Source organism: Drosophila hydei, unplaced genomic scaffold (assembly GCF_003285905.1).
Source record: "Drosophila hydei strain 15085-1641.00,03,60 unplaced genomic scaffold, DhydRS2 tig00008119-arrow-pilon, whole genome shotgun sequence".
NCBI classification, from domain to species: Eukaryota; Metazoa; Arthropoda; class Insecta; order Diptera; family Drosophilidae; genus Drosophila; species Drosophila hydei.
The window spans coordinates 3,440,945-3,468,141 of record NW_022045830.1 but is presented as its reverse complement, the minus strand read 5'-3'; the positions used below and the strand labels follow the sequence as shown (position 1 = coordinate 3,468,141).

The 27,197-nt window shown below is 42.3% G+C and overlaps 2 protein-coding genes across 5 annotated transcripts in view; one reads left to right on the top strand and one right to left on the bottom strand.

Annotated features, from left to right (window-relative positions):
* The window catches only part of LOC111592695, a 138,580-nt gene that overhangs the window by 92,389 nt on the left and 18,994 nt on the right, over positions 1-27,197 (top strand). The gene's annotated exons all lie outside the window — the stretch shown is intronic.
* Positions 1-27,197, bottom strand: part of LOC111592693 (tyrosine-protein phosphatase 99A) — a 129,120-nt gene that overhangs the window by 86,831 nt on the left and 15,092 nt on the right. For all 3 annotated transcript variants that reach the window (XM_030224891.1, XM_030224890.1, XM_030224892.1), the window contains exons 2-4: positions 7,204-7,373; positions 4,328-4,454; positions 3,173-3,296 (exon numbers count right to left, since the gene is read on the bottom strand). In XM_030224891.1, coding sequence (XP_030080751.1) covers positions 3,173-3,296; positions 4,328-4,454; positions 7,204-7,373 — 421 coding nt within the window. The remainder of the gene's footprint in view (positions 1-3,172; positions 3,297-4,327; positions 4,455-7,203; positions 7,374-27,197) is intronic.

Genomic DNA, 27,197 nt, shown 5'->3' with positions numbered 1-27,197 from the left:
TGCAGAAATGAATACAAGCTGCTGCTGCTGCTCAGAGGGAGTAGCTGGGGCAAAAGCTGGCAAAAAACTTGTGAAAAATGGGCTGCGCCTAAAAAACAGCTCAGCAACAACAACAATAAGCGAAATAACCGCAATGGCAAATAAATTTGTGGCTGCTTCCATACAGAGGTATGTGTGACTGTGCGTGTGTGTGGGTGTGTGTGTTTGAATCGGTATAAAATACACACAACATTTTTTGTTGTAAGCCGCTTAAACATTCGCTTTTTTTGCTGCTTTTAGCATATGGCTTATGTGTGTTGCTGGCTGCGTGTGTGTGTGTGTGAGTGTGCGTGTATGTGTGTGAAAGTGTGATTTGCAAGGGCCAGGGCCAAAGTTCATGCACGACTTGTTTAAACAGTCAAAAACGTTGTATTTTGTGGCTGAGCAACTACATGAAATATGCACAATGAACTGCATAGAAAATGAGAAAGAGAGAGAGAGACAGAGCTGGATATCAACTATAATATATCGATATATATAGGGATAGAGTGAGGGAGATAGAGAGCTAGAGCTGTGTATCTATTATAATATATCATTACATATATATATATATATATATATATATATATATATATATATATATATATATATATAAATATAGAGACAAAGAGACTAAGAGACAGAGCTGGGCACCTACTATAATATATCAATACATATATATATATTTTTTATTTCTAATGCGCTAAAAATTACGCGTTTTATTACCATTGTAAATCGCCATAAAATTATAATTTCTATTCAGTTTCGAGTGTCACAGAATACGCGCATTAGCCGTGTGCAATTAAGTACGTTGATATCAGCAAATTTGTTGCATAATTTTATTATTGTTTAATTATTCTTTGTGCAATTACAATGCGCTGACATTAAAAAAATTAATTATTTTGCTGTTGTGTTCAATTAATTAAAATAAGACTAAAATATTTGGCAGAAACAACATGAACTTTCGCTTCTCTTGATTAAATCGCGGAAAAGAATGTTTTTGTTTATGATTGAATATTATTTGTCTTCTTCTTATTTGATGACATTTTGCAAATTTGCATTGCTCCAAAGTGCGTGTGTGTAAGAGCTGGAGTATGTGTGTGTATTTGTGCGCAAACAGCATGAAAAACAACAGCCAAACAGTTGCTGAACCCGTGAGATACTCTGTAGTGAGCTAAGCTTCGCTGTGTATATGGCAGTTGAGACAGCTTATAGCTAAAAAGTTGACCTGTAGTGAGAGCTAAGCTGCGCTCTGTTTACGTCAGTTGAATGAAAGTTAAGCTGAGCTCTACCTGCCTTACTTTGTTGTTAGTCATTCATAAGGCGTCAACTCCCTCTGCTCACACACTAAACGATATTAACTTAACTGTGTATATACTATCTAAATATATGTCAACGAGTTGCTTATCTCCTCTTATGGCATGTAAGTCTTTCCATCACGCTGACTGCATATAAAAATCACATTGATAAACACCTTTCACACAGCTGTAAACAGCAATCAAAACAGCAGCGAGTACAATCATCAATTCGATAAATAAATGTATAAAAGTTTGGCCTCAAACACAATATACAGCCGTAACTAAAAGTATGTGTACGCTTCCCTGTCTGTGTGTGTGTGATATACAATTTATGGCTTGCATTAATGTACAGCCACTTGTTTTGTAGCACACACCCTCTGCGAATACACACTTCACACCTCGCATTTATCGCAGCTGAACTTGTTTTCAATTGCATTGGCATTCGATGTGTGGATTTGCGAGACGAGATTTCCAGCTTGAAGCATTTCGTTGTCATCGTCTTTCAATTTACAGGACCGGCACTCAAAAGATATATTCCACATAATACACAAGCCCCTTAAAGGCCTCCCCAGCACCGCACACTTCGCCGTATATATGCATATGCGCAAATAAACCGAATCAACCGAAAATGTAAATAACAGGCGTGCTGTGTGGCAGCAGCGCGTACAACACGAACAACGACAGCAGCAATAACAACAACAACAACAGCAACAACAACAACAACAACAGCAGCAGCAGCAGCAACTCAACCTACACTTCACATCACTTCACATCGATGGGAGAATTTACATAAAATGCAGTCAACGTCGCAGTCGGCGTCAGCTTCATTTTGTGCATGCCCAAAAAAGTATGCTACATATATGTATGCTCGCTCGCGTGAGCTCTAGTGTCTGGCTGTGTGTATGTCTGTGTGTGTGTGTGTGTGGTTATTTCTTATTTTGCATAAATGCACCACAGGCTCTGCTTGCTTTTCAGCTGCCTGTCATCGATTGCCGGCCCCAGTGTCTTGTGCCCCTGCCCTGCCACGCCCACCCAGCGGCACTCCCACGCTCTGCCACTGCCTCTGCTGCTGCTGCTGTTGATGATGGGAATTTATTGAAAAAGTTTCGCTTTTCAGTAGTTTTTCCGCACACTCGTTTTGCTGGCCTTTGTATTGCACTCGCGGCAATCGTTTCTTCTTCTTTTTTATGTTCATGCCGCGCATTGAGTTCAAGTTATTCGGAAAATAGCCGTTGCAAGAACGCCTTCTCAAGCGTGAGTATACGTGGTGTGTGTGTGCGCGAGTGTGTGTGCGTGCGTGTGTGTGTGCGTGTTTTCTTTTCTATTTAAATGGAGCACAAGTGAAGTGCGTATCGCTGCGTGTATGCGCGCATATCACAGCCAATGCTTTACATATTAATTAAAGGACGCCCAGCGGTAAGTGGACCGAGGTGAAGGGGGCGTGGCAGCTGCAGATATTGCATTGGGAATTTATCAAAGAGAGGCGAGCGGAAAGCAATAAACGCATGATTTTAATTGATTGCATGCGTTCTCATTGGAAGAACAAGGACAAAGGAGGAGCAGCCATCCATTGCCTGGCCACTGAACATGTTTCCGGGGGCGTGGCGCTGGGATTTGTAAGGCGAGAATGTTGATGTTAAAGATAATTATAGTATATATATTATCTAGCTAGACAAACCCAGCTTCGACATTGAAGTGCTCTAATTCCGATGTGTTAAAGCTTCGATAAATACGGAGACAGAGCAACAAGGAGTACGAGAGGAAACGGCAGAGCCAAAGGCAAAGGCAAAGGCAGATAGACAAGCAGCTGCCCGGACTTAATGTACTCAACCTCTAGCTACGTTTGCTGTACTTACCGAGTTTCAATAATGAAATGCGTCACTGGCGCATTCCGTGGATGCTGGGAGTGCGCCCAGGATAAGTTCACGGAGCGTGATGTGAAACTTATTAACAAAGGACGCTCCGGTGGATCGGGCACATCTGTGGGACGAGAGAGAGAGAAAGAAAATCACATGAGAAGAGCAGAAAAACTGGCAGCTATCAGTGAAATGCAAATGGAAATCATGACAAGAAAGCGAACGTGTGTGTGTGTGTGTGTGTGCGAGTTGTGGTGAGAAAATCGAAATTGTGTACACAGGCACACACACACGGGCACACACGGACACATAACTGCAAATGAAATCACCAAAATGAAAGGAAACCGGATAAATCATTAATGTTGTTAAGGCTTTCATTAAATGGCGAATGCCAAGCCAAATGAAAAGAAGAAAATCATGAAAAGCATAAGCAAAAAAATAAATGCATGAAATGTAATATGCTGAAGATGTTGACTGCCCAAACCTGCAGCAATCAGTTTACTAGTTGCTAAACCAGCTCAATAGAGATAAAAGCTGCCAAGTATTTAGTGCATGAATTTATGCGCAGCAAATAAAGTTATCCAAAGATAAATTCTGTTCTATGTTTTCTACAAATTTGCGTCGTAATTGAGAGTTGTTTGAAATTAACTTTAAAATCTAAAAATTATTTCGTTTGTCTTCGCAGTTTTTATGAATTAAAAATCTAAATCAAATCTAGATATTTGGAATTTGAATTTCTGCTGACTTACTTAGTAGGGGAGGCAGCTGCATATATTATAAATTTAAGGTATATAATAATATTTTATATAATATATTTCAGCTTATTCTTTTGCTATGTGCCTGGAAGCCCTGAGCTTGCGATACTCGCCTTGTGGCTGAGTGTATAATAATAAATAAAAAATTTAGCAGCAAGTGCTGCAGTAAGACCTAGTGGTCTCTACTGTGTCTCTCTTCATAAAAAACTAAAACTAGCAATCAAAAAATTTGCTCAGTAAAGCTGAAGGCAACGACACTTGGAAGCATGAGCAACAGAGTCAAAGCAGACAACTCTGAAGCAGCTAACACTGCTAACTGTTGCAACTGGGCCACTAACTCGTTAGCTTAATCTACAAATATATATATACATATATATACAAATTCTTGTCTGCAACTTACCCTGCACTAGCAGATCAACAATGGCCTCTGGTATATGCCGATCGTTGACTAGGCAGATGTACTCCGTTGTATCACTGGCCAGGGCCGGGGCGAATTGCAAGCCGAAATTATCCGATAAAAGTTGTATCTGAAAATGAACAAGAACAAAAAATGAGTTAAAAGAAGATTAAATTGGGGTTAATTATTTCATTCGAAATCGAGCAGACAGTGCCTTTCAGAAGTATACGTACTATAAGTGGGCACCTGAGCTATGTTGGATTTGTCATCAGTTGGCATAACAAACAAATTTGTCAGAATCGTGTGCAAAGCAAGTGCAGTTTAAGTAGAGCAAGAGGGTCAGACTGGGGCTGGGCTCGAAATGAAAACAAAACTGCAAAACGGACATGGAGACGTTGACAGTGGCCCACAACAATGTGGACGACACGAGTTTCTACTTTAGGCTTCACACAAACTTTTTAATACAAAAGACAAATAAGTTAGCAAAAGCAAGTTTGTTGCCTGACCACGCCTGCCTCTCTCACTCACTCAGTCTAGCTGCAGTCCAGCTATCGACTGGACAGCACTTAAAATAGCCCCAAACATTGGGACAACATTTGACTCTGGCGACAATTTGTAGTCGTAGACGATAACTTTTCAATGCACATGATGTTGTAGCTGTTGTTGTTGCTGTTGTTGCTGCTGTTGCTGTTGTTGCTGTGCCCATAATTGAGCCCTGGCAAATTGAGTTTTGGGGGGCAATGCACGCAAATTACTTTAAAGTTTCATTTGAGCTCGACTGCACGTAGAAAAGCATTTATAAATGCAAAACATTTAATACGCTTGCAGCCTGACGAACGAGCCGAGCCTGAACAGGCAGACAGACAGAGAGATAGATATATGGACAGACAGCCCTTCTCATATATGTACGGTATAATTTCTTGAAAACCTATTAAGGATTTTGAGCTAAAAACTGCTTGAAATCTCTGGCATTTCATTGTTTGGGCCTGGGCTCTTCTTGGGGGAATTGGTTTTTGTTATAAAGAAAATTGCAGGTTTTTGCTAAAAAGCTTTGTGCACCTGCCTTGTTCACCTATCTGTGGGCAAGGCAGACGTGTGTCAGTGTGTGTGTGTGTCTGTTTGTTTGTTTGTGTGTTTTGCCACAAAATTGTAAGCACATTCGTCCGTGCGTCTGGGCTTTAGCTACAGTCTTGTGGCATAAAATTGTTGATCGATGGGATTTGATTATTAAGCAATAAACTATGTGCTGCTGGCCACAAAAACAATTTCACCCTAAACATTTTTCCACAATGCAATTTCAATTTACAGTTCAATCTGCAGTCGAGCAGCAAATTGCAGCAAAATTTTAATTACATGCAACAAATTTGCACTTAAGCTGTGTGCGCCTGACGGCGCCTATCATGTGTCCAGATAGCTGCTGAGCATCGGATCAGTCAGAGCGCATCGCACAGTCTAAAATCTGACAAAGTTGAGCTGCAGCTAAGAACTGGCAAAGACCAGCCAGCGACAGTAACATGAATCATTTTCTTTCTTATTTCCTTTTTAGCCACAACCATAAAACAAAAGTTAATAGCTGCTTAACAGAGAGAGGGAGGGAGAGAGAGATATAGAGAGAGTGTGTGTGTGTGTGTGTAGAGTGTGTGTCAGTTGTAATAAAATGAAGCAGCTACTACGAAGGACTGAAAAACTTTTAATACACATAATAGCCAAGCATAAAGCACACAATGCACAGTGGAGCAATTGCCAAAAACTGAGAATTTACATCGAAAAAAGTATGAAATTTGCTTTTAGAGATTTATTTCATTTATAATTATTGAGATAAATTTATGTGAAGCAAAGCTTTTTGAATAATTTGCACAATTTTACGCTGTCCCTGGGCCCACTGTGCAGGCGCGCAGCCGTCGCACATTGAGCAATGGCAAAGGCTAAATTGGCTAAGAAATATGAGCGAGAGCGCGGCTGCAAGCCAGGTAAACTCTGCTTAGCGCGGCGCCAACTTTGGCTTGGCTGCAGCTCAAGTGTCCCAGTTTGCCATTTAACACGATAGCTGATAGAGGGGGATGGCGATGGGGCGGGGGTCGGGGGCGTGGGCGCTGAGTCCTGCCTAGTCCCAGAGCCTTGTTCGGGCTGCAGCTGAAACTTGTTCATTCTTCATTTTGTTTGCCCCGCCTCGGTGGGGCCCCCGGAGTGCGTTTAAGGCGGCAGCAGTAGCAGCAGCTGCTGTTGGAGTTGGCATAGCTGCTTGGAGCTGCTTGGCAGCCACTTAAACCATTTTTGCGCCTTGTCGTTTTTATTTTAGTACAACTATCAAACATTAAAAATATATTGGCCCCACTGTCTGCAGCCAGCTCGAACGCCCACTGATGGCCACTTAGTTCTCCTGACTTTTGCTGCACTTTCTTTTTGTTCGCTTTTGTCGCCGTCGCTGGCAAAGTTCAAACAGCCGCCTTGCAACTAACTGGCTATCAATTATTTTAACAGCCACCTTCTTCTGCTTCTTCTGCCCTCACTATTTTTTGCTTCCTTTTGTCTGCCAACCAAAAATATTTAATGGCCAAACTCAAGTGGCCCGAACTCGGGCCGTCAAGTGCCGAAATATGGCAAGTGGGTAATGAATTCTAATATGAAGCCAACTCGGATTGCAATTTGAGTTATAACTGCACTCCAGAGATTTCCACTGCTGGCCAGTTGATACAAGATTAATGGAATTCGCAACACAAGAATTGCTTTTCATTACCAAAATGGCCAAAACGAAATAAATTCGTTATAATAATAAATTTCAGTTGGATGTCAAAAGAAATCCAAAGTAGAAAACTGGATCAATCATAGAACTGGCTTCACCTGCGCTTATCACAGTTTGTTTGATGGCTTCTACTTACCCTAGGGCTATGGAGCAACGGAATGCGATTGGCAAACTGTGCGATTGTCGTCGACGCTGTCTTCCAGACCAGTGTGTCCACCAAGGAGTGCTCGGTGACGCCCGGACACGGTATGGTCACGTTCTTGCCAGCCTCCGCATTTACCTTGACGTAGTCCAGATTCGTGACGTCTGCAAGAGAAATGAGAAACGAGCGTTAAGAGAGTGGGTCAAAAGGAAAAGTGTTTTAAGCTCAAATTGCCGAAAATGTTAAAATGTCTTGCAGGCATTTTAATTACATAACATGTTGGACGAGAGCCGACCGCAAAGCGACGCCTGTGTGGACCTGTGTGCACCTGTGTGTGTGGGCATCCTTACGATTTGATCCTTTGTGCAATATTTGTTTAGGAAATTGCCAAAATGCAATGCAGGCTGCCAGCTTTGGTTGGATTTGCTGGGCAAAGCCAAGCTTCAATTAAAATTATAAAAACAACAAATCGATTATGGTCGAGAAAGGAGTCTGCTGCCTGCTGCCTGCTGCCTGCTGCAAGCTCCTGCCACACAGCCCGTGCTGCATACATTTGTAAGCGTTCGAGTGTACCTAATAAGCATTAGGCTGACGCAAATGTCCGGTTCGTGCAATGCCCAAGCACTTGCACGACGAGAATATTCTGACCAATGCCAATGAATTGAAAAATCATGCAGAAAAACTATTGCCGACAGCAATGCAACTAGTTGCAGCAGCAACAACATCATCTCTTGCGCAATCAGCTTCCATGCAATTTGCGATGAACATTTCTAAAGCTCGTCTATGGCTGCCCCTCGTGGCAGTGGCTTAGTGGTTGCACTGCAGCAACTGCTGTCGTTTCCGAACAGACGACATTATGGCCAAAAATTTCGTTGATCTCATTGCAGCGTCACAAAGGCACTCCATATATGCCACAGGCCTCGTAGCCCTCGCTTTAAATTGTATACCCATGTAATTTCAATGGCAACGGGCCACGTTTCGGGCTTTAGAGCGAATCGCTGACAAGTAGACAGCACAAATTGATCAAAGAGCGAGGCTGTATGCCAGATGTCCAATAGTTGGACAATCGCATTGCATTCTTTATTCCAGGTACAATGCAATTAGCGTGAATTTCCAAACTGATTAACAATCAACTAAAGTATGCTACACTAATTTTGAGCTGAAGGCAGAGCCTGCGTATTGCACGTAGCTTTAATGCAGTTGGGTTGTGTAAGAGCACACAGAGCAAGGTTTTAGGTTTATAGAGAGTAACCTGTCCAGGTAAAGAGTCTACACTTGCTTAGTATGAAGGTAGTGAAGTCACCAAATTTTCTTTGAGCAGAAGTACCTGAACGCCTAGCCAGACTATTGAGGAGTCTAGTCTCCTCAGTTGGTTTTATACAAAATATCAGAGAGTTTTAGCGCGGTATTTCTTGTGGCTTAAAATATTAATAATAATATATTAATATAAGTATATATTAATGCTGGCTCACAAGCCTAACCAGTTAAAGCTTAAAGCAACATGACAAAAATATTTCATAAAAATATTTGAGGGAAAATTGTTCTCACTTGTCACTTGTCGGCTCGCTGAAAAGTATGAAATTTGTAGAGTCTGATTTACATGCACCCGGCATTAAGCAAATCTATTTGGCATAGACTACTCAAGTGGAATTTCATAAACATAACAATACACATTGAGTTGAACTGCGCGAGTGCGTGTTTGTGTGCGTGCGTTATGCTGGCCATAAGAATTGGCAGGTTTTTTGTGGGCGGGGGTTCGAGGGCGGCTGGGCAACGCGTTTAATTACTTGGCTGCTGTGCGGCGACAACTGTGCCGCAGACAGCAATGAGGGATGCTGCTTGGCGCAGTAACGGTATATTTTGCATATTATAAGCTGACCAGTTGCACCCTACAGCCAGCACACCACCCACCACCCACTCTAGGTGGCATTGCTGGCAACTAATGCTGTCTGCCTGCCAGCAACTGTCCCTGGTTGTTGGTGGTCACTTTTGTGTAATTTATGGCTTTCGGCACCACGTTGCACCACAGTCGAATGGGACCACTGCAGCTGGCAGCGAGAAAGATTTTGCATACTTATTATGCCAGCCACATGCAGATGAGGGGGCGCGCATCTTCGTGCCAGGAGTGTGGGGTGTTTAATTTCCTGATCATTTTTCGATGCGAAATCGCGACGGCTGCTGGTTCGCATGAGCCTGGGCCACCAGCCAGCCAGGCCACCCACATCACTCACACCACAGCCAGCGCTTGCTTCGCATAATGTCAGCCGTGACTCAGGAAACAATTGTGCACAATTTATGCGCGAGTGCAAAATGTTGCAAATGTATATGCGTGTGTGTGTGTGTGTGTATACACTGGACATATTGAATGGGCAATCACATCGATAGATACAAAGTTGCCCCAGCCGCTGGCCAATTAAAAAACCAGCCCAAAATTATGCAGCCAAGCAGACGAGAGCTGCGTAAATAAATTATAATTACGAGTACTTATTTGGCTGACTGCTCGAGTACCCAAGGGACTCAGGACCCGCCTGACCTAACTAGAGATGAGCGCGTGTCGTGCGATTAATGAAAAATATAACTATTTTTAACTTATTTCTTATGACAACTTATTTCTAAACAATGATCAAAAATGTTTTTTTTTAGTGAAATTCATTCGAGTTTTTCTAGCTTCAGCTATAAGTTTACTTATGAATCTGAGAATAAATGGAAATATAATATTTTTCAGGCCTCTTTCACTCACATGAACTTTATTTCTCTCATCTCTTCAAACCACTCATATTTCACTTATTTGGGTGGATTGTGCTTTGCTACTTTCGTATCGCTAGGTATCACTGCTGTCTCAACGCAAGACTTAAAAATTAGCCAGCTACAAGTGATTGAACTGAAGCAACCCTCTGGGGGCACTACAACAGCCGGTTGCACTGTGGCCTGTGCCACAGTCGAGTGGGTTTTGGTTGGGCAAATGCTAATAATCAAATTGAATGCAACCCCTGAAAAAGCGAACAAGACAGACGAAGCGGCAACAATTAATTTTATTTATGTTGATTCTAATCAACGTAAAATAATTTTGCTCACCCAACAGCCAATGCCTCCTGTGGCGTCTGCTGTCATGGCAATCTAAACGTCCATCTGTCTGTCTGTCCATCCGTCCAACCCTCCGTGCGTCTGTCTGCCTCTCTATGTCTGCACTTGTTGTTAGCTGTATTAAAATTGAATTCATGCACCGTTGCGTCCATTGCGTCGTGTTCGAGTTCAAATCATTACTATTATTAGTGCATTTAGACGTGTCCGATTGGCCAACGCTTCTGACCAACTCAATGGCCAGAAACAACAACAACAACAACAACAGCAGCAACAACAAGAAGAAGCACTTGCTAGCCAAGCATAACCAAAGCAAATGGAGCTGCTCGGCGCTGCACGGCTAAGCCCCAGCAATGGCCCTCCAGAGAATCCAATTGCAAGTGCTGCCCATTAAGAGCGTGTCAGCAGCTGGGGCAAACAGAGGCGCCTCTGGGCGTGGCTGCTGCAGTTAGTTGCGGGTCAGCGCCAGCGACGATGCGTGCCCAAAGCGACAGTGGTTCAACTGGTGTTCTTCGGCCTTTGAACTCAGCTCTTGAGCATTGAGAATTAGCTGCTGCTGCTGCTGCTACCCTAGGCCAGGTGCATATTAGTTTATTATTGCAGGCTAAACATCAGCAATAGAATATCATTTCTCATTTGTGGTGTCCTAGAGCCTTAGGGTCTATAAGTATTGCTGATGGTGTATGATACACATACGCTAAGCTGCAAAATATACAATAGAGACTGTGTAGACTTAGAGCTACAAGTAAGATTTGAGATCGACTTGAGTGAGTAATGGAAGAGATATGTGCGACGGCAATTGCCATAACTGAAACACCAACTTATTGGAGAGCTGCTAGCTCTAGTATATCTTTCATGACAATCGCTCTAACTGAGAGAGCAGAGCTGAAAGCTCTGTGAAATCTCGTCTTTTGACTCGTTAATCCGCCTCATTCAAATGGAGTTTTTCTGACTCGCGCACTCTTATGTACTTTCAGTCATGGGGCTCTCTCGACTTTAAGCTGCTTTATTAGAGCTGCATCCATTCGGAACATGTGCAAAACTTTATGATCCAGCTGCCTGCATGCAGCATATAGCGCGAAATTCACTGGGATATGCGATGCTCGGCAGCCAAAAATGCCACGAAATTGACATTGACTGGCCAGGATGCTGGCTGCTGGCTGCTGGATGCTGTATGCTGTATGCTGGGCAGCATGAAACTTTTGTTCGACAGAGAGCCATTTGGCTTTTAATCCTTGTGCTGCGCTGCCCTTTGGCTGCCAGCAACTGGCTGCCAATCGCCTTGCAAAGGCGCACTGCTTGCCCCGTCATGCATTCAACGTCCGCCCAGCTCGATTTGCTGCTGCTGCAGTTCATTTTAGTTGCCCTTTCGACTGCATTTCGATAAAGGAGCCCAACAAGTTGCATGCAATTTGGTAAGCGGCCATTTACAAATCATTGCCAAGCAATTTTTGCGTCAACGTGAAGCGCTTTTAAAGCCCTGGCAACAGCACCGCATTAGCCGCCTTCAAATGCAAACAGCCACGCCGCCGTTGTTGGCTTTAATTCCTTTTAACTTCCAAGTGATTTCTTTCGTATTGCTCGCTCGCCTTTATTCAGCATTACAACACTGTGTGGCGCCTCCATTACGGCATTGGGCATTGAAATGCATTTCATCATTTTCCGCTGGCTGTTGAGCCAATTGCATTAACCACATTTCACTTTGGCCTGCTGCTGCTCCTGCTCCTGGCTTCGACCGCCATTCTTACGCATTTCGCATCCAAGTGGTTGAACAATTATTCAATTAAAACTGAAGCTTCTCGCTACTCGCAGACATTGGCTAGGCCATTTTATTATTTTCCGTACATTTTCATTTTTATTTTATTTTTTTTCGCATGATTTTATTTGCGCTCACTTGAGCCACGTGCCAAGGACAGCTGTCTCGAAAAGGATGCGTGCGTGTCTGCCAGTCCGTCCCTCTGTCTGATTGACTGTCTGAGCTGGCTGGCTGGCTGGCTGAGTGAAAAGACAGTCTGTCATTTCTTCTGGCCGTGGTGGTGGCTGGGCAGACCAACATAAATAAATGCTTAAGCAGCGACCCACAGTCCCAGGGACAGCCACAGCAGCTGCTGACAAGGGCCGCAGCAGCCCAGCCCGCGCCCTGTTCACATGACGACAAGATATCCCTTTTTTTATGCTCGAGCGCTACGAATAATGAAATTATAATAAACACACAAGTAAATATGTGCATGGGCCTGCGTGTGTACAGGCCGTCGAGATACCCTGTAATTTGCATTTTCCCAAATATCTATAACAATTGATCACAATTCTTACATTCTTATTGCATATGCACTCAGACAGGAGTGAGAGATTGAGGCTCTTCGGAACATGGTCATAATAAGCCTTATACCAATTAAAGTAGCCTTCGCCAAGTTTCCATGGATACCTTCAGTTGCATGTAGAGTTTCGAGACTAGCTCTACCTCTTATAAGTACAGATGAATGCTGACAAGTGGCATGTGGCATGTGGCATGGCGCACATGATGTGTGGGCCATGACTGAGCCACGACGTGCAGGTGAGCGTTCAACCTCAAGTGTTTTGCTTATGAAAATGTCTTTTGGCAAGCAAACTGAAACGAGCACTGAATCGATTCGAGCCATCAGGGATCAGTCAATAATGCTGACATCTTTTTGAAGGCAAACTGACGGACCTGTCAGCTCACAATTTAAGCATAGCTCAGCGGGCGTGGGTGCCTGTGTGTGCGTGCGTAGGTGGTGTAGCGAATGCGTTTTTCAATTCTGCTCAACTTCAGCCCCGTCCACAATGAGCTGCGGGTAGAATTGGGTAAGGGTTGGTAATTGTTTGACGGACAGCACTAAGTGCTTCCAACTCATTACACAAATGCGGCTTAAAACAAGCGTATAATATAATATGGATAACTGGCATAAAAGTATATCTAATATTTTATCCAGGTGTGCAAACCCCATACGTGTATGTATTTACCTGCACACGGACGGATACACACTACACTGTTACACAATTTCCTTTGCATATTTTAAAAAATGAATGAAATTGTAGCAGAGCCAAACACTGACTACCAAAAGAATGTGCCGCAAGACAGCTCAAGTCACATATTCCTTTATGTTACAATATCAGCGCATTTTGAACAGTGTATATAATTTATTTGAATATGAAAGCTGCAATTCATGATGTTTGAATTTATGTCCATCTCACATATTTCCCTTTATTCTCTAAATGATTCAATTTAAGCTCTTTAATTGATATAAGCCTTTTGAGTTGGCATCGTTTATTTTCATTTCAGCCTTTGATACACATACTTTTTGCAGCCATTATGCGCAGACCCCTAGCATATTTGCCTCTAAACCACATGGATACACACTCGCACACACACACACACTGACCCACTGTGTATCCGCTTTGAAAGGCTGCAAATTGGCGCAGCATCACATTGCTACACGTGCACACCTGCCGCTGTTGCTGCCCCTGTTTACCTGGCCCCACTGTCACTGCGGCACTTGAATAGAAAACGTTGCACATTTAAGGGCTTGTCGGGGACAAAGGTGGGCGGGGTTACTGGTGAAAAGTGAAAGGCTCCAAATGTTGTTGCTACTTTGTTAGGTAGCATTTTAGCGAGTTTTTACCGTTGAATATCGGTTCGAGTGTGTGCGTGTGTGTGTTTGTGTGTGTGTCAGAGAGTGTCTCGTTGTCGCCCTTGTCATGGATGGCGCTTGGCGTAATTAAAGCTAAATAGCCAGCATAATGAGCAAGTAATTAGCGATGCTTTTGCTAACAGCTTGCCACGTCCCGTGACCCGCAGCTACACAAGTCGCCTCCCCGCAGCCATTACGCGGCTGCTGGTTGCCTCAGGCAAATGCTTCTTACTGCTCAATGCTGGAGCATGCCATGATCTTAGAGCTTGCATAATTTGCACACTCCTTAGAGGAGGAGAAGAATGATATTGCTGCCAGCACGTGCAGACTTTTGTTATAGAACTTGGATCATGCTGTTAATGATTTTAATTAAATTATCAAATCAATGTGGATAATGGGAATGATTCAAAAAAGCGTGAACCAAAAAAAGCTTGAAAACTAATTAAAATTGTAATCTGAAATTTGATTTTCCATAATTTTCTGGTTTGTTTTTTTTTTATTGATTAAAGCATAAATTGCACAATGAGTTAATTTGCATTTGAATTTAACGATTGCCTTATGGCTGAAAGCTAACGGTAAACATATAGTTGCCCACATTACGGGCCCCGGTCGGAGCCAATCTGTTTGCCAGTCTGTTGGCCCCGCATTGCCTGGCAAACAAGGACTCAACGCCGCCTCCAAAGCAAACGCAAATAGTAGAGTAAGTTTCTTTCTCATTAGGCGTCATGTTTGCGCACACACACGCACACACGCACACCTCAGCACACAGGCACACTTGGAGAAACTGCAGGGGATATTGTATTGGAATAAAATCAAGTTTAGCTCGAACAATTCTTGGTGGCTGAACCAAATTTTCTCTCAGTGGTCGCTCGTACAAAGCAATTTTGACACCAGCAGCTGAAGCTGCTTAATGAGTCCAAATCCAGCGCCCGCAACTTTTAGCCACGCAACAGCGACCCACAAAGTGGGGCACATGGCGGTTGGGTGGTTGGGCGTCTTTGCTTTCATTTGGGCTAATGTCTATAGACAAGAAGTGTGTTTTGGGGACGCTCTTTAGTTGGGCGTTGAAGGCTGCTTTGTTTGTGTAATTTGTTGAAAAAGTGTCGTAGTAAAATATAAATAAGCCCTATGCTGGACTCACAACAGCGCAGGCGAACAACAATAAAATTGTTCATGTTTTAATTAATCATTGCCTGGCTAAACAAAAGTCAAGCTGACATCGGAGCGGAGTTGGGCGGGTGAGGTATGAGTGGCAAGAAATGCGACAGGCGACAGCAATGTGAACAACAAAAACGTCTAGATAAATATGTCAACAGACGAGCAGCCACACAGTCAGCGCCAGGCAACGCCAACCACCCGCACCACCCAACCACTCACGCATCGGACAGGGCTCACACAAATATTTGCAGCTGGGATAATCAAATTTACATTTGGAAGCGGCACAGCCCTTGGACTCGAGTCCAACTCATCCACCTGAACCACTCAATGTGTTGCAGCACCACCAGCGGCGCTTTAATTACAACACAAATGCCAGACATTGCTGCAATAGTTGCTATCTTCTTATGCTCTTTCGTCTGACAGCTGCACCCTTGATTCCCACGCCCACACACATACACATACACGCACACAAACCCAACCACCCAACCACCCAACCACCTTCCCACACACACTGTTGTGTGTTTACATTGTAGAGAGTGCTCCCATTTTATTGTTAATTTTTCTCATTTGCTGCAACAGGCGTTGCCACCAGGTGTCGCGCGGCTGCAATTTGTTTGCATTTCTGTAACTCTGGCCACACTTAAGTGTGACCGTATACTAATTACTTTAAAAGAGAGTCAAGCAGCAGCGATTGACATATGAATTTCACAGTTTTATATTTTATTTATTTTTTTTAATTTAATTTTTTCCAAATTGTAATAAAATTTTTATAAATTTTTAAATGATATTTTTTATGTTAGAAATATTTTACGCATTAAAGCATTCACTCATGAGCGCTATAAAATTCTATCATTTTAACATTTTATGCTTGAATAATAAATTGAAATAAATTTTTGAGCTTCGGTCACATACGAAAGAGTTAAAAATTTATGCCCAATAAAATTTGTTGCACGTATTTTGTTTATGCTTTTTACAGACTTGCAACTAAAATCAATATAAAATCAATATGTAGCAAGTGATGTTTAAGTCGTTTTGAAAACATTTGAAATTTAATCATGTAATGCGAAGTTGAGTGTATTTAAATTTCCATTCCACATAAATCTTCGATGGGCGAAACGATTATTTTTGATATTTGCTAGGCCTGTGGCAATGCCGTTTGCAGTGAGCTCTCGTTGGAGCGTCTAACGGGATATTAACATGGCTAAATAGTCAGACCTTGTCGCTGTTATCACGCCCATAGCCAGGGCCCCGCGCACAGCCTTGAGGCCTTCGGGCCGACAACAACAAATGACATGACATTTGGGAATTTATCTTTACAAAAATACTTGCGGCTAAAGAAACGAAGCGTCTAATAAATTAAGCGATACAATGCGGCTGCACGCAGGGCGGGCGAGAGTGGCCGTCGCACTATAAGCGCAGATTGGCCGCCACGCCCACTGGCAATTTGGCTGGAATTCGAACGGAGAAGACAAGTTGAACTGTAAACAAACGCGTCAATTTATCTTACTTTCATTTAATTGTCAACGTTCAAATCGCTAACAAAACGAAGCCAAAATTGAAGCTGCCAAAGTTATCTAAGCACACACACTCTATACATGTGTGCGTGTGTGTCTGTGTGTACTACAGCCACATATAATCAACGTTAAATTAGCGCTAACAAATTGACACAACCAAAAAGTAAAATTGTTCCGCTTGCTGCTTGTTTGGCTAAGGCCTCATTGGTTTTTTGTATTTTGCCCCGAAAATAAAATAACAAAACAATATTTTTATGCGAAGAGTGCTCAAACGAAACAACAAAAAATCGTATTTATTTCGTTTTTTTTTAGCCAGAACAGGCCGCGAATATTTCAGCGTTATTTAAATGTCACTCATTGTTGCGCTGTCATCAGCCAAAAAGTATGCAACGCTTTCGTGAGCTATGATAAATGCGAGCGAGTGTGCAGCTGCCAAGCGGCGCACTGTGGGCCTGATTGCTCATTTTGCTGTACAATAAGCGAAAGTACTAAACCAAATAGCTGTCATGAATTTAATTGAATTTATCAATTGCAAAGTTTTAAGTATGAAGAAAATGTAAAAAGTTCATTAAATGCATATGGAATCAGCTCTTACTTCTTCTATGCAACTATGTTGAATTCATATTGAATATTAAGTGATTTATACACACATTTTGATTTAAAATTTGTGTACTTAGCCCACAGTGCACTAGTTGTGCTTCACCCTCTTGGCTGGTGTTGTTCGTTGTTGGTTGTCGCTGGTGTTGGTGACGTCGTGCTTATCATAAAGTGGGTCAGCCGCTCACTGACACAGTGACACTTAAGTGCACACACACACACACACTCACACGCGCTCACACACACACTAGCACACACAGCCAGTGAGACAGTAGCAGCTAAAAGTATGCAGCTGATGTAGCGTTGTGTTTGATACACTCAAGCGCCGACAGACGCACTCAACGACACAACAACAGCAGAGGCAGCAGCAGCAGCAACAGCAACAACAAGTTGACACAGTTGACGTCTAGAGCTGTAATGCAGTCGGGCAAGCACTCAGTCAACCTCAGAGCCGCAGCACCCAGTCCCGGCTCCTGCCCGTGCCACAGCTCCATCTAGCGGCCATTGTTGTCATTTGTAATTTTTCTGCATCTTGTTGTTGCAGTGTTTAGCCAACAGCTTCTGTGTGTGTGTGTGTGTGTGTGTGAGTGTGGCGGAAACGCAAGTGTGTCTCATGGTGCTGCTGCCCATCAAAATGCGGCTAAGTAGTTGCAAACGTTTAAATGTTGATTGTGGCCAACAAAATTTGTTTTCACTTGGTTCGAGTTGAGCCAGGGATAATCGTGAGGCACAAGTACATTGGCGTTAATCCGAGCTCAACAAGCGCACAATTATTGCGTATCCTGTTTGCTGTTGATATTGCCTGTCAACTAATTTGCTCAGCTGATTTGTTGCACAGTCCGCTGTTGCAACACGTGCAACGTGTAGCATAGTCATGGTCAATCTTCGGCTTGATTTCGTCATTAGCAACTCTTGGCCCAGTTAGCCGGCCATTGTGACCAATTGTGAATGCTTTGCAGGTCAAGTGTGTGTATGTGTGTATGTGTGTGGTGCTTGCCACAACAATTGTCGTAGCTCGGCAAACTCCTTGTGTTCAACCCGTTTCTCCGCGCTATGGACCAGCCGCAGTGAGGCGCACCTGAGGCCCGAAGTCAGTAACGCACTAAGTGAAACAGCCAACACAAATAGCACACGTTTGGCCCACAAGCACACACACAAGCTCACCCACACACACACACACACAATTGCTTTGACTGTGCAAACAATTATCCAGCGTTGCGTATACGCAACGTGTGCCATTGTCTAGCATTTCAGCCGCATACGCTGGCAGCCGTAACGTGGGCTTGCTTCACTGTATGTGTGTGTGTGTGTGCCCATTTGTGTGTGCTGCTGTGACAATTGCCACAGCCACTCAGCAGGCACAACAGCCTCCATTTTTGCCCCAACCATTGCAGTCGCCAGACTGCCAGAGTTTCTCTTTACGCAGATCTCAGCTAAATTTTCTAATGCATTTTGTGCGTGTTTATTATTTTAATTACAAGCTGGCAAAACTTGAATGTCTGCTAATGCAAATTGTTCTGTGCTTAGCACAGACTCCATCGCATCTCTCGTTCCCTCTCTACTCTATAAAATTAACTATTAAACGCTCGGTTTACTAATTAAAACGCATCATGATGATTTGCTTATGAGGAACAGCTGTAGCTCGGGCTGCTTTCCTTTTATACATGACATCATGCTCTTGCATGTGTCTACGTGTGTGTGTGTGCGTGTGCGTGTGTGTGTGTGCTTGCGTGCAACAAATGACAACACTTTTGTGCTCTCGCTTCGATTTTGACTTCGTCTCACAATGATTTTGCATTTCTAGCTACTTTATTGCTTCACATCTAATGAAGTGGTTCTTGAGCCACGCCCACACAGAGCAACGCCCACCATTTGGCAGCGATAATGACTTGGCTCATTTGTTACGGCTGCTTGCGACGCTTGTCTATAAATAAAGCGACATTATGGGATTAATTTCGATATGCATTTGTTTTCATTAGTCTAATTTCATCAATGTGTGTGTGTATGTGTGTCTGTGTGTGTGGGCGTGATAGCTGTCTGTTAGCATATTGTCTTAATGTGAGTGCTACCATATTTCAGTTTAATTTAAGCGATTTGCCAGCTCGCGCTGAGAACATTTATTGACGTCGGTATAGAACCATGAATATTGCACCCATTGTTTATGCAAATTGATTTGGGCCATAACGTATTACCATATGCGTTCAATCTGTTAAATTTAAGCCGCTCTGTATATAGTTTGACACTCTGAATTAAGCACTTCTGCGCTCAATCTCATTCAAAGAGCTTCACTTGCCTTTAACAATGTCTTCCATTTCATGCATGAGCCACCCACTCCAAGGCTCAAGCTACATTAGTGAGTGTTAGGCAGGTATTGGTGTATAGCAGGTAAAATATGCACCTTATGGCAATCAAAATGCTTCACAGAGTTACTTACATATTCTAACAGTACTTAGTTAAACAGAGATGCGAATTGAAATTATTTTGATATTGTCTTTGAAGCTGGTTTTGCTCCACAGCGAGTCTAATAAATTTTGTGAATTTAGATCAATAAAGAGACAACACTCAGACATCATAAAAAAATATATTTTTGCATATATAAGTCCAAGACTTTTCACACTCATTTCAATTTTAGTTGTATTTTAATAGCTTCAATCGCCTTTGACCTCTAGGTCTGAACTGTCTCAGCGCGTTTAGTACTATTTAAACTACTTCTACAGCGTTAACACTCTAACACATTTCTAATGAAATAAGTAAAGTATTAAATCATAATCAGGCTCTTTATTACGTGCGTCGCTCTGGAGCCTTCCCGCTTGATTTTAATAATTTGATATATGAATGTTTAGCAAAATGCAACTGACATTATACTTAATCAACATTTTGCACTCATATCAAGCACTACTCAAATTTCAGATTTAATTTAGTATTTAGTTGTAGATTTTGTGGGCTAAAAGTGGGCAACCGAAGTCTGTGGGTTGAAATAGGCAAACAGTTTACTATAAGCCTGGCCAAATTCATGCACAACGTTATGGAAGCACTCAAAATAGCTGACTCTCTCTGTCTGTGTGTGTGGGTGTGTGTGTGTGTAGGTAGTTGGCTAACTGTTGTTATCAGCTTTCATAATAATTGCAGCTGCAAATTGCCTTTATTTATTGTTTAGCAACGGCAGCAGCAACAGCAGCGGCAACAACATCTGTTGCAACTGCAGTTATTTTAATGATGACAAGTGTTTGCGTTGCCCCATGGACAACAATTGTGTGTGCATATGTGTGTGTGGCTGGGGGAGCTGGTTGCCTGCATGTAAATTTAAATCATAAACACACGGGACCTCAATAAACTCTGCTCATTACAGCTACTAATAAATTGTCATAGCCACAGAGCGAGTCCCTAAGCTGCACTACAACGCACACACACAACAATCATACCCCCACACACACACACCCACACACTTGTCACATGCATGGCAAACAACATTTACAGCTCAGTTCATTGGGTCCTTGTGGGTCATTGTTTTAGCTGCTCTCGAAGCTTGGCTCGCAGACGTCAGCAGTTTGTTGAACTGTTCACTATTGACACTTAACCTGTGTGCGTCTGTGTGTGCGTGTGTGTGTGGTCAAAAATCAATTATTAGCTAACAAAATAAAAAGAAAATCGGATGCGACAGCGACAATTTGCCCAATAGAAAGAGTGAAACACAGAGAAAAGCAGCAAAATATCAACAAACACAGAGTCCACATGCTGCTCGTAGGTGTCGACATCATAAATAAAAACCCAATTAATATATCATCGCTGCAAGGCGTTAGATAATCAGAGCAAAAGTAACAGGGCGTGGCAGATTCCCAGACGTTGATTATAGCCAACACACTTGCTGTCCTTCGCAGCACTGGCAATGTGTCTATTTAAGAGCGAACAAAAAATAAACAGCCGCAAAGCTAGCATTGATTGCGCTAACAGCCCAAGTCGAACTACAAATGCACTCACCAAATAACTATTATGACATAATAATATAATATAACAACACAATTTTAATAATGTTTACTAAAAACATGTCTATTTGAATATTGAATATGAATGCGTACTAAAATAAAATATGCCCACAACTAAGATGAACTGTCTTTAAGCTGTAAAATAAGAATCTAATTGGGCTAAAATATAATAGGGAAATGCAGTTCATTCACAGCTTGATGCGAAGAAGAAGAGTGTGAAAAGTTTTTTAGACAATTTTATAAAAAATGTAATTAAAAATAAATATATATTTCTTCAAAACTAAATACATTTACAATTCAGAAACAATATAAAAGTTTTACGATTGCGACAGATTCTTTATTCTGGACACCCAGGTAGGGCAACATAATTGGACTTGCAATTATGTTGATTGTCTGTTTGGCAAGTCGAATAGGAGTACAACTTAAGTTACGCATAATTTGGCCACGTTTAAAAGGTCACATACTTTAGCCAAAAGTTGGCCAACTCGTTTCGGCTGACAGCCCGGGCAAAAGGCGTTAAGCGATGTAACGCTAATGATAACAACGCACGCAGCAAACACTCAAATATCAGCAACAACAATAACATTTTAGGTAGAGCGACAGCGACAACTGTTTGCCGGTAGTGGAAAGGCATGTTACGCATACGCCGCGTCGTACGCATTATAAATGATGCGAGCCGTGTCTTGCCTTTATTTTTCTTTCATTTTCGTTTTCGTTTTGTGCTTTCCTCTGGCTTTGGCTTGTTCTTGCCTCTTTTGGTTTTTGTATTTTTGGTTTCGTTTCTTGCGAAAGCCGTCAAATGACTTTGTGGCATTAGGCATGCAGCCAAAAAACACGCACATCCGGTGCGAGCAGCGCGCTTTGGGGTTTTCATATCTATACACCTGCCTGCCAGGCCGCCCTCCCACCCCCTAACTCTCCCTCTCTCTCGTTATCTGCCTCCTGGCAACGCTTCACATTAGCGCTGTGTCGCTTAAATTTAAATTCGCTTTCGCTGACATTTGTTGTGGCAACAGCAGGATGACTCGCCTTTTGGCCGCTTAATCTGAACATTTCGTCGCTATTTTATCGCTGCGCACTTTATGTGCCCCACATGACGCCAGCCTTCTAATGCCGTTTTGATAATAATGCCAAACATACGCAGCTTAGCATATAGATGTGTTTTAAGTACATTTGATTCACTGACTGATTGACGACCAACGCAGAGCTATACAGCTAAACTTTCGACAAGTTAAGCTTTGGGCTCACATGAAATTCACATAAATTGGTTTTCTCCTTAAAGTTGCTAAATATTCCACTCGTCGGCTAGGCAACACCAAAAGTATTCTCGTACATAAATTCTTTATAAAATAACAGCTTGAACTTAATTTTGTAGCGAACTACTTTATTAGGACTTCCACGCTTTGTCAATCTGCTGTCAATCTTAAAAATTTGTGGTTAGCTATTGACAGGTGAGATCGACTGGCTTGGCGTGCCTGACGCACCTGCCCTACGGCTGTGGGTTGTTTGATTTAAGTGTGAGCCGTGTGGGTTTGTCGCTTCCGCTTGGCAGTGTGTGCAGTCGTCTGCCAACCCTCACACATCAGAAGTTGTTAACAAATGTTTGCGTTTAATTTTTGCGGTGCGTGGTAACCGCCACAAAGCAACAACAAGCAAAGCTAATAAAGCATAATAATAATAATAATAATAAATAATAACAAATATGTGCAATAATAATGGCAATAACAACAAGCTAAGTGCATATATTGTTTGGCTTTAATGGGCTAATTACTCATACGTTTATGTGCGTGCAACGCGACGTATGCGTGATATTCCACTTGACAGTCGCATAATCTAACTATTTGTGCAGTAGGCACAAAGCTAGCAAACGGTGCAGCGCCACCAGCTGCTGCTGCTGCTGCTGCTGCTGCTGCTGCTGCTGCTGCTGCTGCTGCTACTGCTGCTGTTGCTATAATAATTGGGTTATAAAAACAATGAACAGCCATAATGTGCATATTAATTTTTAAACGCACACAAATCTAGAGAAGGGCAAGGAGGGAGTAAGCGGCGCAAAGTCACACACACACTTACACTTACAGTTAGACATGCTTTTAGGGCTAATTAGCACAATTTTGTGTTGCTTTTATGGGCCAATGCGAAAACAAGCGCCTGGCCAAACGCCACGGCCAAGTGCCAGATTCCCATCCAGAGTTCCACTTTAACCCAGCATCCAAGCCACTGTCCCGCTCGCTCTGCTGCTGCTGCTTCGGCCTCTGCCTTTGCGTCTGCTTCGTCGACTTCATTTGCGGTCGCCTGTAGCAACAGCAGCCAATTTTCTTTTAACTGTTGTTTGGGTTGGCCACACCCGCCCGACCCACGCTCGTGGCCCAGTTGCTGCCGAGCGTTATGTGTAGCCCTTTGCCTGACCTCAATTTGTTCAGAGCAGCAGCATGCCCCGCGGGCGCAGTCTGCGCTTTTAATTGTTGATTCTTTTTTCGAGTGGACCAAATAATAAAAATTACGACTAAGCGGCTATAAAGGGCCCAATGAGCTGCAGTTAGCCGGAATCGTACAGCGCTGCCATAGCCCCTAAGCCGTTCGATAGACGTCTGCAAAGTTTTGCCAAAAAATAAAACGCCAAACGAACTTCGAGTGCCACGTGGCAGGTGAAAGGCAAAAGTTTTCTTGTTGACCAGTCAACGGCATCATAAATCACCAAGGCGCTATACTATATATATATATATTAGTGATAAATATATATAAATATATATTTAAATGGCACGATTCAGCTGCTGCTGTTGTTGTAGTTGTTATGCAAATTGCGAGTACGGCCCGCTGAATGTGTTTGCTTCAATTATGAAAATTGTCTTCTGAATGCCATTGAAATTGTATTATTCGCGCCTTTGCAAAGCCATTTGCATACCCCAAGCCAAATTTTGTATGCTACTTATGATTTCTCTTCTTCTTTTTTCTTATTTGTGTTTCAACAGCAAACGAGTCGCATTGTCAGCACCACCTGAAGCTGCTGGCAGCGCTACGTGGGCATGTATTTATGTTTATATTTGTTGGCATACTCAGGGCATGGCTCGATGCTAATGTTGGATTTAATTTGCTTATTCAGGAAATTACGTTTTTAAGATGTCCGCCGCGCAGCAAGCGGCTTAAATATTTTCTTTTCTTTTCTGTTTGCAACCACCGAACCCGAATGCCATCAGATATTTGAATATACTCTTATATATTTATATTCTGATTATGGGAATGAATGAGCTAAATACGAACTGAAGGTAACAGAATTACTACTAATGGATTTTTTAAAGACTGTTTAGATATTGATGTGGAGATAAAAAATAGTTGAAGATATATATATTATATATTAATTTTCTTTAAAATATATTGCAAATATATAAGACAATAAGAGTTGGAAAATGAGATGTGGGAACAAGATGCGGTAGCAACTCCAATAGCAAGTCCAATTCATTACAATTTTGCCATAGTTTTAAATGATTTGTGACACAGCTAACAAAAGTTGCTTCACACAAAATGATCTATCTCGCAAACTAATAGCCTGAAGGTCTTTTGAAGGCTAGAGTTAACTACAAATCAAATGGATTTAATAGCAGTAGTGACATCTGTGAGCTAGTCTATGAACTTTTCACCGTAATTGTAATTTATTATTATTATATTATATTATAAATATATTATTTTATCTATCGCAGCACCCACTTCATTCATCCTCAAGAATATGCGACACTTTAAAAATCACATACTGAAAAATTGATGAGCTAATCACGAAGTGAAATTAATTTAGATATCTATAACGATTTCCATTTCCATTGATTACTCTTTGATTGTTGCCTACTATTATATATTACCATACAGTATAAACATAAAAATGTCATATACACATATTATATTATATATATTTATATACAAAATAGTTTTGAATAAAATTTAGTAAAATTGTTTTCAGCCGGATTTGCTCCCGCCCTAATATATTTTATTTATTGGGTAAAAAATGCGTAAATTGAATTGCAATATAAAGCCACTTAGGATTCTTGTGTGCACATTTTATTGTTTAATATGCATTTCACATTGGCAGAACCACAGCGCAGCACTTGCTGGATTATCTATCGATTAACTATCGGAATGCGGTCGATCCGGTTATTGCCTCATTAGGCACAGCAAAAATTCCACTTAAATTATTCTAATATGTCCCTCACCTCACTCTCTCTCTCTGTCTGTGGCAATTAATTTGTGAATTTCGCAAATGACCATCGAAATTGTATGTAAATTTGGCAATGTTTTTGCAACGGTAGCTGTCAGGTGACAATGTTAAATGGATGTATGGGCCCCAATTGGTGCCCAAAAACTGTGCACACATCCTACTAATTGCTTCATCTACATAATTTATGCGCATTCGATGCAATTTCAATTTGAATCGAGGTGTTTGCCTGCGATTGACGTGGCCTTTCCAACAAAAAAGGGCTCGAAAATTGCATAATAAAAAAACCAAAAAAGTAGCACGATAATTGCGCAAAAATTCGTATGAGAAATAATTGTGAAGCCATAAACAAGGCGTTAATTAAGCTAAACTGATTATCATTTTGCATAAACAGCTATAAAATACACATGAACTCATGACTGAAAATCTAGTTTTGGGCTAAAAGCCAAAACTGCAACAGAATTGAGGTCATTGTGCAACACAGCTGTGGCAAGGCGGCGGGGTAAGAGGGAAGTGGTGGGGCTGCATCATTAAATGTGCTACGCCCACTCGACAAGGGCGTGGCAGAGTGAGAAGGACGCTTTAAAACTTGGCGCGCAATTTATCAAAATGAAATGCCAAAATGACACAAGAAAAAACAGAAAACAAGAGAAAAGTGAAAAATGTAGCTCGTCTGCATTTGCGTCTGAGCGAGAGGAAGAGAGAGAGAGAGACGAGGCAGGAAAAGTTAGAGTCAAGTCAACTGATTGGCTACCCTGCTGAAGTTGCCATCAGAAGTAAACAAATGTTGCATCAGTTTGTTTGTTGTTGCTGTCACACCCACCAGCTGCAAACAACATTAGGCGGCAGCAGCAGCAGTTGCTCAGCGGCATGTCCTTGCAGCAGCAGCCGAACTGCATCGCAATTCATTTAAAGCCACTTGACGACGTTGTGGCTGCCACATCTTGTGCTTTATTAGCCATGGCTTAAGTTTTTCGCTTTCCGTTCAATTATTTAGTAGACTGTAGCGAAAACCAATTGCTAGCAACATTTTGTACTGTCTGCTTGAGGAACGTACCAAGTGGCGTATGCGCAATGTGCACTTGAGCTCCTGTTAGCAGCTGCAAAAACTTACATTTCGGCCATAAACACCACCGACTGCTGAGCCAAACAAATGTGGCAATTACAAATGGGAACACGAGTGCTGGCTTAAAGGCTTAGCCACTTTAATAGCACCGGACGGCAGCTTTCTTTTTCGCTTGAGTCCCATCGCCTCGAGTATCATTGCAATTACATTTTTAATCAATCAAATTGCCAGATCATATGCAAATGGCTGGCATTGTTCTGTGTTCTGTGTTCTGTGTTCTCTGCTCTGCGGCTGGGCCAACGAGTCGAGTATGCTTAACATTAATTAATATCAAATGGGCGAATGCTAAGCCCCAAAAATGACTGCAGCGCCATTTTCATTAGGGGCCCATAACAATGAGCCTTCTTATAATTGCAATAACTGTAGACACAACGGTCGCTCGCCGCTCGTCGTTCGTCGTTCGTCGTTCGGCCTTGGCGCATAGTCTTGTATAATTCGAGAGCTCTCCTGCTAAGCTCCTGCACAGTGAAATGGCTGCCAGAGTCGTCGTCGTTATTGTTGGCATTGTCGTTGGCTCGTTCTCACCCACTTGCCGCTTGCCGTTGGGTTTTTGGCCAAGTTTTGTTTGCTAAATGCCATTCGCACTCGGGATTCTCCATTTAAATGGTAAATGCAGCGAGCAAGCGTTAAGAAAACCAGCAAAGAATGCGCTCGCTACGAGTATGCGACAAGGCAATA